Source organism: Drosophila pseudoobscura, chromosome X, assembly GCF_009870125.1.
Source record: "Drosophila pseudoobscura strain MV-25-SWS-2005 chromosome X, UCI_Dpse_MV25, whole genome shotgun sequence".
NCBI lineage: Eukaryota > Metazoa > Arthropoda > Insecta > Diptera > Drosophilidae > Drosophila > Drosophila pseudoobscura.
The window spans coordinates 49,172,728-49,190,167 of record NC_046683.1 but is presented as its reverse complement, the minus strand read 5'-3'; the positions used below and the strand labels follow the sequence as shown (position 1 = coordinate 49,190,167).

Here is a 17,440-nt window from a genome sequence, read left to right as displayed (position 1 = left end):
TCGTTACTTGAAACTCGTTCCTTCCACTCGTTTCAGGTTTAACGAACTGTTTGTTCTCTAATTACTCGTTACTCGCTTAGCGTTCAACGAACTGTCTGTTCAAACCAAAAACAAATCAAGGAAGTTGATGAAATCTCATCAAACAAAGAATAAAACTATATATCGTAACCCTAAGATCGCTATCGCCGACTTTTCTTTTATGCATGAGAGTTGAGTTGAGTTGAGATTAGAGTATAGCTATTGTTTAAGAATAGTATATTTTTTTAGCTTTTCGGTTCTGTTCTTGGTTCTCAAAGAGTTTCTACCGTTCACCGCAACTGTCGCTCGAGTCTTTTCTGTGCTGCTGCTTGGGATATTATTAGTAAGAGCGTGATTCTATATCTTACAAAGTAATCAAAATTAAATTAAACTTAAATTAAATTAAAGTCAATTAAAAGTTAAAGTTAAAGTTAAAGTAAGCTTTAATCGTAGTCTAAGTCGACATTGAGAGTAGTGTTTCGTTTGTGTTTTGATTTAAAAGCGATTGCTTTTCAGCGCGAGTGCTCTTCTGCTTCTGGCTCTATCTTTTGTACAGTTACCAACACTGCTGCAACAGTGTTGTGTCTCAGTGTTAGTGTTGGCTAGTGGCAGTAATGGAAACAGGGTGCCGTGTCCGAAAAACGTTTTTGCAGAGTGGTGTTCGATTATTGCGATTGTTGCCTTTGAAACTGTGTGGTTTGGATTGCTTCTAATAGAATTGTTTGGCCTGATCATAGCGAAAAGTAAAAGCAATAAATAAAACAGAATTCAAATGAAAACAGATTCGTCAAATGATTTCGATTTCGAGTGAGTGTTTGTTTTGGCTTGGTTGTTGTTCTGTGTTCTGTGTGGGTGGGCGAAAGCCTGCCAAGTCGAGAATAGCTTTTAAAAAAGGGGCGGGGACGGGTTGCACGCGGGGAGCTGAATCCATGGGGGAGCCCTTTCACCGGCAGTCGTCGCTCTTCCAGTCTTTGTGGAAGATAACAGCGAATGCCGGCTCTGACTCTGCTTTGACGGGGTCTCAGGACCAGCTCTCACTCGTGCAACAACTTAAGACTAGGCAAACGCAAAATTTCAAAACACAACTCATAAATGCATTCTAAAGGCAAGCAAGGTGCAAAGAGTATTATAGAAAATGTTACGGCTTAAAATTACGCTAACATATTGCACTAAATTATGTGCTTAAATATTTAAAAATTGTTTGAGAGGCCCATGGCTAATCATGCAATATCAAGCGGGAAAACAGATTGCAATCCGATGAAAAAACGATAATTAATAACCCCCAAAAGCGATACCATGTGTAGGCCTATAAATTACGACTAAATAGGTATATATGTATGTATGTATACATATTTACATGTATAAAGTAGGTATTAAATACAGGTACAAATTTAATGGCTGAGGGAGAGGGGGAGCTCTAGCAGCAGAGGCTATAAATTCATCGTGTTATAAATTCAAAATATATCTCACATCAATAATTTATAGAGAAATGTACGCGCGGGACAACTGTCATGCCATGTGTCCCCTCTTCTCCTCTCTATCTCGTTCTCTTTCTCTTTCTCTTTGAGGGTATCTATGTGTTGAGTGTGCATCTGCGTATGTGGAGTGTACTCGGTGTGAATGTGAGTGTACTCGTGTTTCTGTGTGTGTGAGTGTTTTTGGTTTTTTGTTTGTTTGTTTGTTTGCTGCTTAGCTCTTTTTAGGGGGCTACGGCTACTGGCACTGGGGTTTGTTTAAACACAACGTCATGCATAAAATATTCATATCAATATTCAAATATTTATAAAAACACACGCATTCGCTTGGACGATATGCAGATGTGGCAAGAACGAATATACATATTTATCTAAGGGATATACATATGTATATAGGGATAGAGTAGTTTCAACAGCATCTCCTTTAAAATCATATGCAAATGCGAGACACAAAAAAAATGGAACAAACTGCAGGCATTCCACATTCGCATTCCACATTCCGGGGAATATATATGTATAATATAATACTAATATATAATATTGTATGCTACAGCACAACCTGGCCACTCCTATACTTGCCTTAATCAAGAACGAAATCGTTATGAAAATGGAGAAGATGAACATGCCCCCGAGGCCGTACAAGTGCAGAGTCCTACGACCCGTGCGATCCATCAATGGAATGGAGACCAGTGTCATTACAACCTATGGGAGAGAAGCGCCAATGTTAGACACATTTAATGATATATGAAATGATCGGTAATTCTTGCCATTATGGCGCCTATGCCTATCGTAGCAAACTTGGCGCTCTCCTCCGTCAAACCCGAGCTCATGAACAGCGATGTGGAGTAGTAGAAGACGGCGTTGATGCCACTGAATTGCTGACTCAGCTGCATTACAATGCCAATGATCAATGGGGGACGCAGGGTGGGCGAACAGATGAGCTCCATGGTGGAGATATGGCTCTCGGCCTGCTGGGCACGCTCCTCGGCGCGCATCTCCTCAATGTCCTCTTCGACAGAGCCAGAGGCGCGGAGCCGTCGAAGGGCTACAAAAGGGAATCAATATGCTATAGATACAGATACTACAAGTATATATTTTGGGATGCGGGGTACCTTTTCGTGCCTCCTCCTCCCATTGTTTGGTAATCAGCAAATATCGTGGCGACTCTGGGCAGACGGGCAGTAAAATTAGTTGCAATATTGCTGGACATATGGCCAGGCCGAGGAGTATGGGCCAGCCCTCGTTGGTGCCGAGGATCTGCTCGATCCCCAGGACCTGGGATAATAGTAAACCTACAGTCACAGCCAATTGATTAACAGTACCTAAGCCACCGCGTAGATTCAGTGGCGCTATCTCCGAGATGTACATCGGCACTAGAGATGTATTGAGGCCTGAATGGGGGCAGAATGTAGATTTGAGTTTAGAGCATCTATTCAATCGGATATCAGAATACGTACCACAATTAACGCCAATTATAAATCGGCCAAGGAATAACATTTCATAGGAATGACTAACTTTGGTAAAACCCATCAAACAAGCACCCGATATTCCAAGTACATTATTCAATAGTAGGCCGCCTTTTCTGTGGATCCAAAGAGATATCGAAATCACATATATCATCTGTGGACTGGATGGTCATTGGGGGGTGTTGTCAGCCCTGGAACTTACCTGCCAAATCGATTGGCCATCCAGCCGCCACTGAAACCGCCGAGCATGCCGCCAATGGCAAAGATGGACACCGCCACCGAGTAGAGCTGCTGGATGAACTCCTCGCTAATGTCCTCGCCGTAGCGGTCCTTGTACACATCCTTCATGAAATTCTCGATATTCTTCTCCGGGGCATTGATCACTCCGGTATTATAGCCGAACTGCAGCATCCCCAGAACCGCCGAGAAGATCGAGTACGTGAGGAAGAAGGTGAGACCCTGGAAAATGTGTGCCGAAAGAAGAAAATGTATCCATTAGTCTTGTACAACATCTGCCCGAAGGGGAGGACAACGGAAGGACATTTAGGGATTCGGTTCTTGGGGGGTTCTGTGCGGGTCCATCAAACGCTTTGCAAACAAACGAGTGTGCGGTACAGTAAAACCAAATATTCAATATCCATAATCCATAATCCATCGATCGATCGATTCTCTAAGCATACGTTTTCGCCAATTATTCTAATCGAAACTTAGGCATAATCGAAATCATACATAAAACTCTGATGAATGGAGAGTGTCTGTCTGGTGGGATGTTTCAAAGGAAAATTTATTCAAAATATAAAGGAAAATCATATCCAAATAATATTTTCGTTTTATTTCCTCAGCTTTTCGCTTATAAACTTAATAAAAACTTAAAATTATAATTAAAAATACCATTGTTCCACTAGAAGGAGATCTGTTGAAAAGTTAAATGTAGCAATTTCCCATAATCGGGAGGATACATTCCTCGAATTATGTAAATGATTCATTGAAAGGATAGATTTGTTAAATTGCACTAGTGATTCATTGACTCGCTGATCAAATTCCTCATAAACGAAAGGCCATATCTCGCAAGTAACAATCTGTTATGAAAAATATATCGATGCTATATCGGCTGTAGGACGTCTCCTGCTAATGGAACTGGTGTACAAAAGATTCCTACATAAAGTACGTTGATGACAAAGCCGTCTGTATGTGTGTGTCTGTGGGATGTGCAGAAGCTGGTGCCCAAAATCGGGAATAGTTATATCCCATTTTTCAGGTAGCAGCTTCTGCTGTCAGTGGACGTGTGTGTGTGGGTGTGTGTGGAGCGTGTGGTATGTGGATGGCTGGACGGCTGGATGGATGGGTGGCAAGGTGGCAAGGTGGTTCTGTGGCAGGGATGACGGGATGGTTGAGTTTTTAGTGGGTTTAGTGGGTGGATGGTTTTAGTGGACAAGTGGCTGTGTGTGTGGTTGGTGGTTGGTGGTTTTGGTACTTTGGCTCTTTGGTGGTGTAGTTCGGTTTGTAGTACATGAGATAGAGAAATGAAATTCAAGTATTTAATTACACAACATGGCAAATAATTTAAGCTACAAACTTGTTCTAAAAGTCTTAGCTTCCGTCGGTGCGTGTGCTCCTCCAGTCTGTCGACATATTCGCGCAGCTCCTCGATCTCCTCCTTCACCTGCTGCACGGTGTCCAGTTCATGTTTGATGGCCACCATATCACGTTTGACCTGTTCGACAGACGGTATAGCATATATTCGATCAATCAATGGAGCGGAGCGAAGGATACTCACCTCTGAGACTTCACTCTGGCAGGACTCCACGGATTTGGTCAGCTCTTGGAGCTGAGTGCGAATTTCGCACAAGGCGACTGTCGTCTCCAGGTGTCGATCGCCTCGCTGCAGCTCATCGAGTTTCGCTGATAGATTCATGCTCATCACGCTAACTTGCTTTTGCAAACTGTACAATGTACATATAATTCAATTGCACAGTCACGGTAGCATGCCATAGTTTCAGTTTCAGTTCCAGTTCCAGTTCCAGGGCAAGAGGTCACGCAAGAGGTTGCAAGTAGGTTGTTTTTTTTGTTTTGTTTTTTTTTTTTGCGGTTGTCCAGTTGCAGAGAGTCGCAGGCGGAGGCGGAGGCGGAGTCGCAGTCAAAGATTAAGAAAATATCAAGCAGAAAATGCACTTTAGTCGTACGATACGCTACATGGCTTTCATTTCGGCCGAAATCCTACTATATAGTACATATATACATATACATATACATATATATATATGTATGCATATATATGGTACTTGTATCGTATATAGAGCTATTTAGCGTGTACGTATACGTAATTTATTTCGCAAAAACACACACAGAAAACGAAATTATTTATGACCGCTTGCATTAAAATTTACTGAACTATGCAATTATTGAGGAATGGGGAATGGGGAGTGGGGCATTCGGAATGCGGCATGGAATGGGGAGCAACATTAATATTAAGAGCCAAGGAAAACGCAGCAACAGAAAAGAGTGGGAAAAACGTAGGAAGGTGGAAGATGGAAGGTGGAGGCAGGATAGAGGCACGGGTCAGGCAGTCGAAAACAGGGAAAAGAGAAAGCTGCGGAAAAACGCACACCAGATACAACAGCAGGCAGCTCTTTCTTGGGGTTCTTCTGTGCTGTGGTTCTGTTTCTGGTGGCAAAAGTCCAAGAGCAAACGAAGGGATTTCTATAGAAACAACAAAAAAAAAGTTAAGAGCACGAAGGATGAGCAGGAAAGGAGGCAGAAGCAGTCGAAAGAGGAGTAGCACGAAAGGATGCAGAAGCAGTTGGTTGTTTCTCCAACAAATACGAAAACAAAAGCCAGGACAGGGCCCAGGAACACGCCCAGGCCCAGGCCCAGAAGGCAGTCGACGTCGACGGGCCACTAAGTACATAAAAAAGTAACTTAAACTAAATTGTTGGCATATTTCGTTAAGGTCCAAGGCTCAAGAGTAATGGGAAAGTCGAAAGTAGAAAGTAGAATCCAGAAAGAATGAAAAATTGATGGTATTATAGTCGCAGTGGTAGTCGTAGTGGTGGTCGCAGTCGTACTCGTTGCAGAGCTATCTCATCGCTTTAAGTCGCTGCCACATCCGAGAGGCAACCATCATTTATTAAAGATACCGTACAGTCCGCCTTTTGTTTGGTGGCTTTTTTGTTCTAGTTCTAATCCTGTTTATGCTTCAGTATCAGCATGCCCTTTCCTCTCCTCCCGTGTTGGTCCCATCGAATGCATTAGATTTACATTTTCATCAGAGAAAACAAATCGCTGGCGCGCTGTTTGCATTAGTTTTTGGATCCCAGAAATATCCATATTCGTGCTGCTTTTTGTGCGTTCGAGAGAATGCTGTTCGTACAACAAACAAACAGGCGAACATGCAACAAACAAAACACAAGCGTACGAACGAACCGGCATCTAAATCAAATGCCAACAATAGCAAAAAGCCATCATTTGAGGGTCGAGACTGTTGATACCCTACCCTTAAACACTGACTATTACAGAAGTTATACTACTAGTTCCAGTTGGAGGTTATTCGTCGTCTCATTCGATTCGAATGACTGGAACGGAGACCTTCATTTTGCACAACATGTGTAAATCCTGACTGCGAACGAAAACACTTTCGATTTCGATGTGGCATTAGATACATCCGTTTTCTGCTTCACGAACATTTGATGGAAATCATATAACCCTCCGCTAAATCTCTAAATTATAGTCACCAGGACGACACACTCTATGGTGGCGTGGTAGCGAAAGGGCAGCGTTGCTGCACACAATGCGCATACGACACGTGGGCCGGGTACTCTGGAGTCCATGCCGTGCCTCTCGAGCTGCTGCTGCTCCGCATTATGTTAATGCGGATGAGGCACTGAGGCAGCGGGGGATCTGCTGCTGTTGCTGTTGCTGCTGTCGTTAGTATTGTTATTGTTTTGCATTTGCACGGACATTGTTTTGCCGAGCATAAAAGGATTATTTTATGCATACATCAGCGAACGTTACGTTACGGAACGGAACCGAAAACCGAAACCAGAAACCAGAAACCAGAAACCGAAACCCCCGACCATAGTCGAGAGGGACCAACAGCAGCAGCACGCCCTGGAAACCAGAACGGAGGACGAACGGCAGGCGGCTGCCACTGTTGGCATCCTGTTGTTGCAAGTTATTGTTCTCTCTCAATGAAAACAATTGCTATCCTATCTGCTGTCTGCCTGCAACATGTGTATTGGCAACACACAGCACAACACAACTGTACTTGCGGTTGTCTCTCCCTTCGTCCGTTTTGTCTTCTGTCAGCTGCAGGAATTTTCAGTTTTGTATAATGGCTTTGTATACGTGAGCATTTAATAAATTTTCTGCCAATTTTCTCCGCTTTTCCGTTTCCTTCCCCCTGTCTTCACCTATGTCTTCCCCCCCCCCCCCCCCATTCATTCATTAAAATCTCGTGCGTACGTGCGTCGCCCTTGCGTCGAAAATGGATTCCACATGCCACATATGAATGTATCTGTTCGGTTTTCGGTTCAATCTGTCACAGGAGTGGAAATCCTAAGACAAAGCCAGGGCTTGCCCTCTAAGGATTATTTTTTTTTGGCAGATTATTTCAATCCCATTAGCATTGGGAGGGGTAAAACCACCTTCTGCAAGGAAAACCCCCCTCTGCAACGAGTACGAATATGGTTTCCATCGACATCATCATTGAGACGTTCGTTTTCAACGTTTCGTTGAAACATCAGTTACGGGTCACAGGTTACAGGATTCTGCTTATGGAAACATCAGTTCGAGGTCATATTATTTTCAGATTTCAGTGCACACACAATACATTTGAAGGAAATACACATACATAAAATGAATTGAAAGCATAATTCGATTATAAAGATCGGATCGGTTCAGAGCAGTTGGGAAGGGGGATACAGATCGAATCAGATCTGTTAGGGATAGTGGAAATACGGATACGGATACGGATACGTAGGATAAACCAATTGGCATATAGGACATTCACCAAACGCTAACACATGTGCTGCAGCTTCTCGTGGCATTCTGTTCTGCTGGCATCATATTTTCTGAATTAAATATCAATTTTATTTGCGGTTGCGTTGATTTTCATTGATTTTCCAGGGTCTATCAATATTTTATGATTTGCATAATTCATATTTTGATGTTGATTCTTTTTGTGTCTGAAATTTCTCAATTTGTTTTTTCACGGCTGGATATTCCTCAATTTCTATAAATTCTATAAATTATTATAGAGAGATATATGCAGAAAAGCAAAATGTTGTTCAATGGGAAACAAAACAAATGGTGGAGACGGAGGCGGAGGCGGACGAGGAGGGGGAGGGCAGAGGGTGTCTGTCCCTCCCTCCCTATCATGTGAGTGGGTGAAGAGGCAACAACAAAGATGCAACATAGATAGCAACAAACACTATGTACTTTTTCTGGGGTTTACTGTTTTGGTAGTTTGTTTCCCTCTTTAGTTAGTTTTTTGTTAATTTTGTTGGTAGAATGACCGTTACGCCAATTAGTTTGGGGTTTTCCTTTTTTTTCTTTTTGTTGGTTTTTTTTAGGTTTTTTTTGGTTTTTTGGGTGTTTTTTTTAACCATAAAAACTATGTGTGCAGTAAATTATTGCAGCAAACGAAACGAAAATGGAAACCAGAACAAAATGAAGGACATTTGACAGATGTTACACGATGCGTTTTCAACCGACGCGTCGGTGCTTCATGGTCATTGCATTTTGCCATTCACACTATATTGCTTACACAAAAACTTTGGAGCATATAATATTCTGTCGTAATACAGTCACATTTTCCTTCGGCGACATTTACGGAAACTACTGAAAGTTTTGTTTTATTTTTTGTATACATGAGAATGGCATATTTTCCCAATGGAAATGGCTGCTTTTAAGCGTTTGAAGATGTAATTTTCTTTACATTTTCGCAGATGAGATGTTTTTCTAAATAAACTTCTGAAAAACTACAGAAAGTTTTCGAATACATGAGAATGGCTCTCGTTTCCCCATGTGAATGGCTCTTTATAGCTTATTCGCTTCACAATTCGGCGGACTTTACGTTTCTGAGGTTTGTTTTGGATCAAAAACACATCGTGTAACAGCAGTAACTTTGAAAAGTGGACAAGTGGAATACATCCCGAAAACATATTGTGTGACTGACTGACGGGCTGATTGACTGACTGATGGATTACGACTACGGGGGAGTGGAGTATGGACAGTGGAGTGGATCGTGAGAGTGGAGGAGGCAGAGTGGGAATGGAGCTAATTATGAGCTTTGATGACATGCAGAGAGGAGAGGGACACCATAAAGAGGGCGAGAGAGAGTCAGGCCCTAAACCGCATGCTGATTGACTGCCTGTGCGAGTACGTTTGTCAATGACTGTACATGGCTTTTTCTCTCTGGATCAGTGACTGTGTGTGTCGTGTGTCCTGCGACTTAATGGGCACTCAAACACTTTTCGGCATGTCATAAAAAACATGACACAGGCAGGCAGACAGGCAGACAGGCAGACAGGCAGGCAGCCGCAAGGCTGCCCCTCGAGGGCACTACATGGCGCGCCGCACATCTCTCTTCGCATATACCCTCTCCTGGGGCCACACTCTCTCTCCTTTGGAGACTATGTACATATATTCATTGGTAAAACTAATTTAATTTATATTTTTGCACATAATTGAATACTAATTGAATGTTTGCATGCAGATGGAAATGGAAATGGCAAATAGAGAGAAAGAGTTGTGGCAAATATTCGAATAATCAACAAATAAATTTGAGTGCCAAAAACAGAGAGACGGAGAGAGTCCAGAGTGCAGAGAGTAGGGGTTACAGGTTACAGGTTAAAGGGGGATTAAACATTACAAAGAGTGAAAGAGATTGGGGAGGGGGGATTAGCAAATATATTTCGATATTTAATTGAAGTTTATTTGGTTTTTTGGAACTAAATTGCATACTCATTGAGTGGCGTGAATACCAAACCACTTTGCGAGTGGCTGCATCGTTCATGTTGTTGTTGTTCATGTTGTTGTGGCAGTGGCAGTGGCAGTGGCAGTGGTGGCAGAGTGGCACAGACAGAAAGGTGGATGAAGTGGATGACAAAAGAGCACATATACTAGACATTGGGTACAACATAGTGTGAGTGTGTGGTGGCAGAGTGACACTAATGGAATTTCTTTCGGCAGCCTCGCTTCAAATTTAGCGGCATCCCAGAAAGTAGACAACGAAATTCACTCGAGCGACTGTCCTTAAATTGCAGCAGCCCCGAAAGTATGCTACAACATCTGTGCTAAATAGACACATTAAGCGAATTGTCAGCGATGCATAGAGTACCAAAATTCGTTGCATACTTTTGGGGCTGCCTAAAATGGTAGACCAACTAGCAGGCCTGTCCTCGATTTCATTTCCACAAAAACTGACATTTGAATTAATAGAATTTAGTTTATTAGCAATGATCACCGTCAGTTCTCAACAAACATTTAAAACTCTACCAGCATTTAATTTTCCAAAAATGTGAATAAAACCGAGAACAAGATTGGTTATTACAGGAAATCAAATATTCTGAGTAATGGACAATCATTGTTTGCTGACTCAATCACTCAATAAACTCTGGTGACATTTTATGAACATTTTTCGTGTTTGATTGCAGCTTTTGCTGAGCAACAAAAGAAGTGACGGGTACGTAAAAAGTGACTGAAAAATATAACAAAAAAACGAAAAAAAAAATGACAGCAAAACAGCAAACAAATGTAAAATTAGACAAAATTGAATAAAAGCACTAATTTTTGCAATAATTTACAGATTTTACAGATACACAATTCAGATTCCGAAACGGAAACAGAAACAGATGCAACACATTTTTTGCAATGAATGAATGAATGAGTGAAAGAGACTCTTAAACGAATGCTGCTGCTCATTATGGCGTGATGATTATTCGTGATTATTCGTTAGTAAGTTGTGATTAATTGTTAAAATGAATGTTAGTTAGTGTTTAATGTTAGTTAGTAATGCTAGTAAGCGGAATGTGGATATGGATATGTACCTGGGTGGCATTGTGCCCATCATTTTGCTGCTGGCTTTTTATGCTTATTTCTCTGCTCCGTTGTTAAGTATTTTAGATGCTACTTATCTTATTATTGGTATTTTTAGTATATATATTAGATATAGTGATTGGTTCGTTGCTTTTGCCTTTTTCTCTCGGATTTGTTTTTGCTTTTCTTTCTTTTTCTTTTCTTTTTGGTGAATGTCGTATGTGCCCGCAGGTTTTGTTCGAGGGTACTTTCTCGAGGGTATCAGAAACAATACACACAACACACACAATGGGCAATGGGCAATGCGCAATGGGCAATGGATGATGCCGCTCAATGCGCCCTCTCAATGAATAATTGACAGAAGACAGTAGTCTAAAGGACACACAGGAGGAACACACTTAAATGAACACAAATCTGTTAAAGGAATGGAGAAACACATTGGATCATAGTACATATACAGATATATCACTTATCAAATTAACAAAAAACACATCAGAACAGAGACCGAAATTAAATTTGAAATTAAATTGAATTGAATTATTCGGAACATAGAAAAACATTAATTGTTTTCATAAATTAAGCCAAATTCCACGCGAAATAATTGCTGTTTATTTGCGGAAGATATTTATGGCTGCCCCCCCCTCCAAACGGTGCGTGCCACCAAAATAAATGACTCTTAATGAGTCATTATCTGGGGCATGCAACAGAGGGGGTTGTACAGATTCATTTAAAGTACGAGTAGATAGCGCGAGAGCGAGTGAGAGAGAGAGAGAGATACATACTCGAGCAGCAATTGGCGCAATGTGGCCTCGTCCTCTCCATGACATCTCAATCTCGATTCACGATCACGATCATCCCGACTCGAGGAGGAGGTGTGGCGCTGCCGCTTGGGGGCATAGCTAAACGAATGACGATAGAAACGGCCGTTGTTTTGTATATTCTCTGCACCACCACGATAGGCGTCTGTAAAAGCACGACGAATATATACATATATATATATATATTATCTGTAGCCTACAGGATATATTATGTCTATGTATGTTCTTACCTTCTGGTCGCAATCGCACTGGCGGTGATGTCAGCTTGAGTTGTTGTGACGTTGTTGAGGGCGGATTCTTACGTCGACCACCAAACACATAATCGTAGGAATCTTCGCTCAAATTGGACACTGGATTGGATCGATCGATCGGTACATTGGTAGATTGGTAGATATGGTAGTGGGGGATGGTGGAGGTAAGGACGGAGTTTAGATTTGGGAAACAACGCAAAAAACACCATTTAAGGCTTCGATTTCAACACTTTTGATACACAACAACACATGAAAAGAAGCACAAACTGAACCGAAACTTCAACGAAAATCAATGCAAATAACAGATATTCACCAACGAAATTGTTCATAAATATCATTGAATAATAAAGGTATACCACTAAGGTTTATTTCTTAAGCGAACAATTACTATTAAATAATAATATTCCGTACAGAAAATATCACAAATCCGACCGGAATATAAAAAACGGTACATATATGGGCATTTCCTGCGAAGATTCCATCGACATGGAATCAATATATGGCCTAGATTTTCGCTGAAATCACTTCTATTTTTGTCCCATGCGAATGCCTTGGATTTTTTGCAAAAATAGGGCAAATCAAGGGCTTCTTAAGAATAGAAAAATCATTTTGAAAATCTGTCAATGTATACGATTGTCCCGTCCCGTTCGGCTTCTTGGAAATGCCCATATGTTCTTTTGGTAATAAACTAATGAAAACTAAACCGAAATGAAATAATATTAATATATTCTTTTGGATTAGTGTATACTAACTCTAGAAACACAATTAATCGCAAAAAAAAACATTCAAGGATAAAGCAAAATGAGCAGAATTCAATCGAAATAATGAATATATTACACAAATAAACGCAGGAATCTTTTCCATATAGACACAATATATCGTGATACCCACACTTAAATATACCACGTATGTACAAATCACCACTAAATCAAAACTAAATCCCAAAGAGTCCCAAAATAATCAAAATAAACCCATCGAAATGTCCATAGAACTCACTCTAAAAAACCACAAAAAATCACGCATTAAACCATCAAAAGCATTATAAAAATAAAGAAAATATGAAAAAAAAAAACGATACAAAATCAAATGAAATCCAAACAAAGCAAATATTTAGTTTGTCAAGATTTCATGGTCATATAATATCATTAATTTGTGGTAGTTTTGGTTGTAGTTAAAGTTGTTGCAGTTCGTTGTAGGCAGAGGCAGAGACAGAGAGAGATAGAGAGATTGTTGGGTAGATTGTTGTTGTTGTTCGTATTATATTCGTGATGATTGAAAGAAGAGAGCACACAAACATCATTGTAGTTGTTGTTATAACATTTTCATTGTTCATTGCATACAATTTTCGGTGTTTCGACAGCACAAAAGGTTGTGGTCTTAAAGGGGGAGGGCGGGGGGGCTGGTAGTAGGCTTAAAAAGGAGCCCCAAAAAAGCGCAACTGCTAAAAAACACATTCCGCTGTTGTTTCTCTCTAAAGAAAAGCACAGCTTCAAAAAATAGACACACACAAAAACGAGAGAGAGTGAGAGAGAGAGAGCATAGATCATGGAAAAAGTGGAAGCAGGGAAAGTGGTTTTCCCGTTTTAGTGGGTTGAAGGGGGAGCGGGTTGAAGGTTGAAGGTTGAAGGGGAACAGCAGCATACAAATAAAAGCTATTATCAAAAAATGGCAATACAAACATCAGGCAAATATATAGAACTGTTCGAACATATAGAGACACAGACAGAGAGAGACAGAGAGAACGAGAAAGAGATAGATAGAGTTGATTTGAAATGTGAAGGAGCGATAGAGATGTTTGGCTTTTGATTGATTGATTGATTGATATTCTGACTGACTGACTGGCTGACTGATTGATTGAATGAGTGGTGCTTCTGCTGCTGTTTGCAAAAAAGTTAGAGGGGGGTGAATGGCCATGGGGGCAGACCCCAAAAAGTGTAGGGGAGGGGAATGGACAGTGTAGTACGAGACGAGTGTAGAGTTATGTGCTGGTCCGATGTGGTGTGTGCTTATAGGTGGACTCGCAGCGCAAATGTGACCATAAGCGAAAGGCTCCATAGGCCAGAATCGACTTGGGATGCTTAAACGATGAAGCACCAAGAACAATCACTGATTGAATGGGTGAAACTTGAAGGACTGCTGCAATTTGATTGCAAATTACTCAAATATTTGGGTTCTAGATGTAAACTGCTTGGCATTCGGTCCTACAAGCCAGCAAACATCATCTGGGAATGTGAGTGGGTGAATGGGAATGGGAATGGAATGTGATGTTCTTCTAATGGAACCAATGCAAAGTACGACGGTGTGTAGCTGTGTGTGTCAGAGTTCAGGTGTGGCTGTGTGTGTGTGTGTGTGTATGTGTGTATGTGTGTGTGCAATGAGGTGTTTTATTTGATAGAGAAAGAGAAAATAAACTAAAAAACGAGAACAGAACAGAACCGAACCGAACCGAACAGAACAGAAAACTATAAATAAAACTAAAATCCAATAGCAAAAGGGCAATCGAACAGAAGCCCCAATCTACACACCAATTAAAGTTGCAATCAATTGGAAAACTGGGCTCCAAAACGAACGGCAAGTGGGTGGAAAGGGGATGGAAAATGATAGATAAGAGTGGCGGGCAAAGGGCAGAGCCACAAATAAAAACGGTAGCAGCAACAGCAACAAATTGGTGCGCAACAAATTTTATAATGGGGCACAAAAATCTCTATGCAAAAAGCAAAACCAAAACACAACAACAAAATAAATGCGAATAAAATACAGAAACCGAAACAGAAACAGAAACAGAAACGAAAGAAACGGCAGGCAAACAACAATAACAAACAGATATGCAACATTCTGTGGCAGCGTGGTGGCACACCTGGAAATACGCTCAATGGCTGCAGCACTTGGGTGGAACGCAGTGGCGGTGGTAGCGGTGGCAGCTGTCCAAACGGATCTTGATCGTTCGAAATGGAAGACGTCGGCGGTGAGATGATCATCGATGATATGTCACCAATGGTCGCCATGTCATTGATCTGGCAGGCTTCTCCAACGAACGGATTGTAGCGGATTGTAGACGAGAGAGCAGATGAGAGAGAGAGAGAGAAGTACATTACAATTAATACGGAGAGAGAATCATTGGGCGAGCTAAGAGCGTTAAGAGAGCTAAGAGAGAGGTGGTCTTTAGAGATGCTTAAAAACTATGGTTTATTGTGCGTTTTGGGGGGTCTCTGTGTCCCCAAAGGGACTACGGGAGCATGGTAGCATGGAAAAGCTTTTAATTCCGGAAAAAGAGAAAGAAAAGAGTAGGGGAAAAGGGCAAGGAAGAGGAGGGGAAAAGGGTTAGGGTGTAAGTGTAAGGCAAAGGCAAAGGCAAATGCTAAAAAGGTATGTGCGGCAGTGCGGGCGCCATATTTCGCACATAAATTGTATGCCAAAAAGGGGGGAGGGGCTTTGGTCCCGGTCCGGGTCCGGGTCCGAGTCCAAGGATGGGCGTATGCATCGCTGCATACGCAAAAGCAACGCCTCGACAAACACACAGTAAGAGTAAGAGTAGGAGAGGAAGCGAGGGCGAGGGCGAGTGAGAGAGTAGTAGAGAAGAGCCTGGAGAAAACCCCACCCCGGGAAGAACGAAGAAATCGTAGGCGAAAAGGAAAACCCATACATATGCACACACGAGCATGTGTGTGTGTGTGTGTGTTTGAGTGTGTGTTGTGGTGCGTGCCTCTGCATAAAATAGATTTCCATTTTGATTCGAAGGAAGCAGCAGCAGCAGCAGCAGCAGCAGCAGCAGCAGCAGCGGAAGGACCGCAAGTCTTTAAGCTATTCCGCTGTGCACCCTGCTGTGGCACGGTGCATGCTACATGCGGCCCAAGGTGCAAAAGGTGAGCTTCCCACAGAAAGAGACTCCCATTAGAGAGAGAGAGGGGGGGAGAGCGGGGAATGCGGAGAGGATCAATCAAAGTTCAATAAAAGTCAGGTCAATCGAAGGGAAACCTCATATGTGATGCCATTTTCCTTCCATTCTCCATTCCCCCATTTCCCCATCCCCCTTGCCCCTCCTCCTATTTGCACAATTTGTAAGCCCCCTTCATCCTTTGGCAGGACTTAAAAAATGCCTCGTTTGCTGTGCGATAAATGTGTGTTCCGTGCCCCAAAGGCTACTCCTTTCCTCCGTGCCTCCGTTCCTCCATTCCTGTTCTTGTGGTTTTGGGTCTCTCTCGCAGCCCCTTCCTTCCTTCCGACCTGCTGCCACTAGCACTAACACACGTGCAACAGCATCCGCAGCAGCTGCCTTTTTCTACCGTTCGACGTCGTTCAAGCGTTCCAAGGGGGAAGGAGGGAGGAGGGAGGTCGGGGATATTTTGAATTTTTATTATTTGCAATTTGCGTTAATGTTGTGGAAAAAACAAGCATGTGGCAAGGTGGCACAAGAAGGAGGCGCCCTTGTTATGGCTTTGGCTTTTGGCTATCGGTATATCCCCCCCTCTGTCCCTCTGTCCCTCTATCACCTTCTTCTTCGCCTCTTCTACTGCCCCGTCCTCCTTCAATTTTAGCCCCACTTTTTCTTCTGGCTTCCCATTGAATGGCCATTTGTGTCACACACACATGCAGAGGGTGTGTGTGTGTGTGTGTGTGTGCATACACGCATACACTAATGACCTTTTCATGGGCGCCCTGCCCCACTGCGTCCCTGTCGATGAATGCAAGAAATGTGATGGCAAATTATGGGCCTCCTCTCTGGATTCGCCCCTGCCACATCGTGCGTCGCACTCACCATAGGCACATCCCTTAGCCACATTTACAGCCCCACATCTCTGTATCCTTGTCAGAAGCGAGCCTCAACCTCAACCTCAGCCTCAGCCTCAGCCTCGTCATCATCCGCATCCGCATCCCTTTGGGTCGTTCTCCCTTTACGAGGATACACCGAGCACTGAGGACCAAGCACTGAGGACCGAGTATATTGACAAAATGATTTGTAAACATTTTTCGCATCATTAGTTCTGTACTGCGGTGGCGGCGGCGACTGCGACGGCTGCTCCTTCGTACGAATATTCTGTACTCCTCTGTGATATCTGCAGATCCCTAGCCCCTGTTCCTGGGGCAGTCTGGGGCATGGGGCATGGGGCATGCGGTGCGGTGCGGTGCGGTGCGGTGCGATGGTGGTGCATCATTTCCCTTTTGGCATTTAAGCGATTAAAATCCGTGCATGCCTCATGGCCCATCTGCCCATGAATGCCACTTTCTTTCTCTGTGGGGAGCCCTCTCCATGGTCCATGGTCCATGTCCGTGTCCATGGCCCGATCTTTCTCTCAGTAGAATGTCCATGGCCCCTACTCTTACACCTGCCACTGAAGGGATGCCTTTGGATGCTGCGGATTGCTGACACCGCAGCA

General features: G+C 42.7%; 1 protein-coding gene across 1 annotated transcript in view; it reads right to left on the bottom strand.

Moving 5' to 3' along the window:
- Glut1 (Glucose transporter 1) overlaps positions 1–17,440 on the bottom strand; it is a 39,849-nt gene that overhangs the window by 11,454 nt on the left and 10,955 nt on the right. Inside the window, 10 exon segments of the mRNA XM_033381729.1 lie at positions 2,073–2,195; positions 2,261–2,538; positions 2,606–2,884; positions 2,951–3,075; positions 3,162–3,418; positions 4,536–4,673; positions 4,737–4,902; positions 11,779–11,959; positions 12,045–12,164; positions 14,923–15,087. Of these exon segments, the coding sequence (XP_033237620.1) occupies positions 2,073–2,195; positions 2,261–2,538; positions 2,606–2,884; positions 2,951–3,075; positions 3,162–3,418; positions 4,536–4,673; positions 4,737–4,902; positions 11,779–11,959; positions 12,045–12,164; positions 14,923–15,087 (1,832 nt within the window).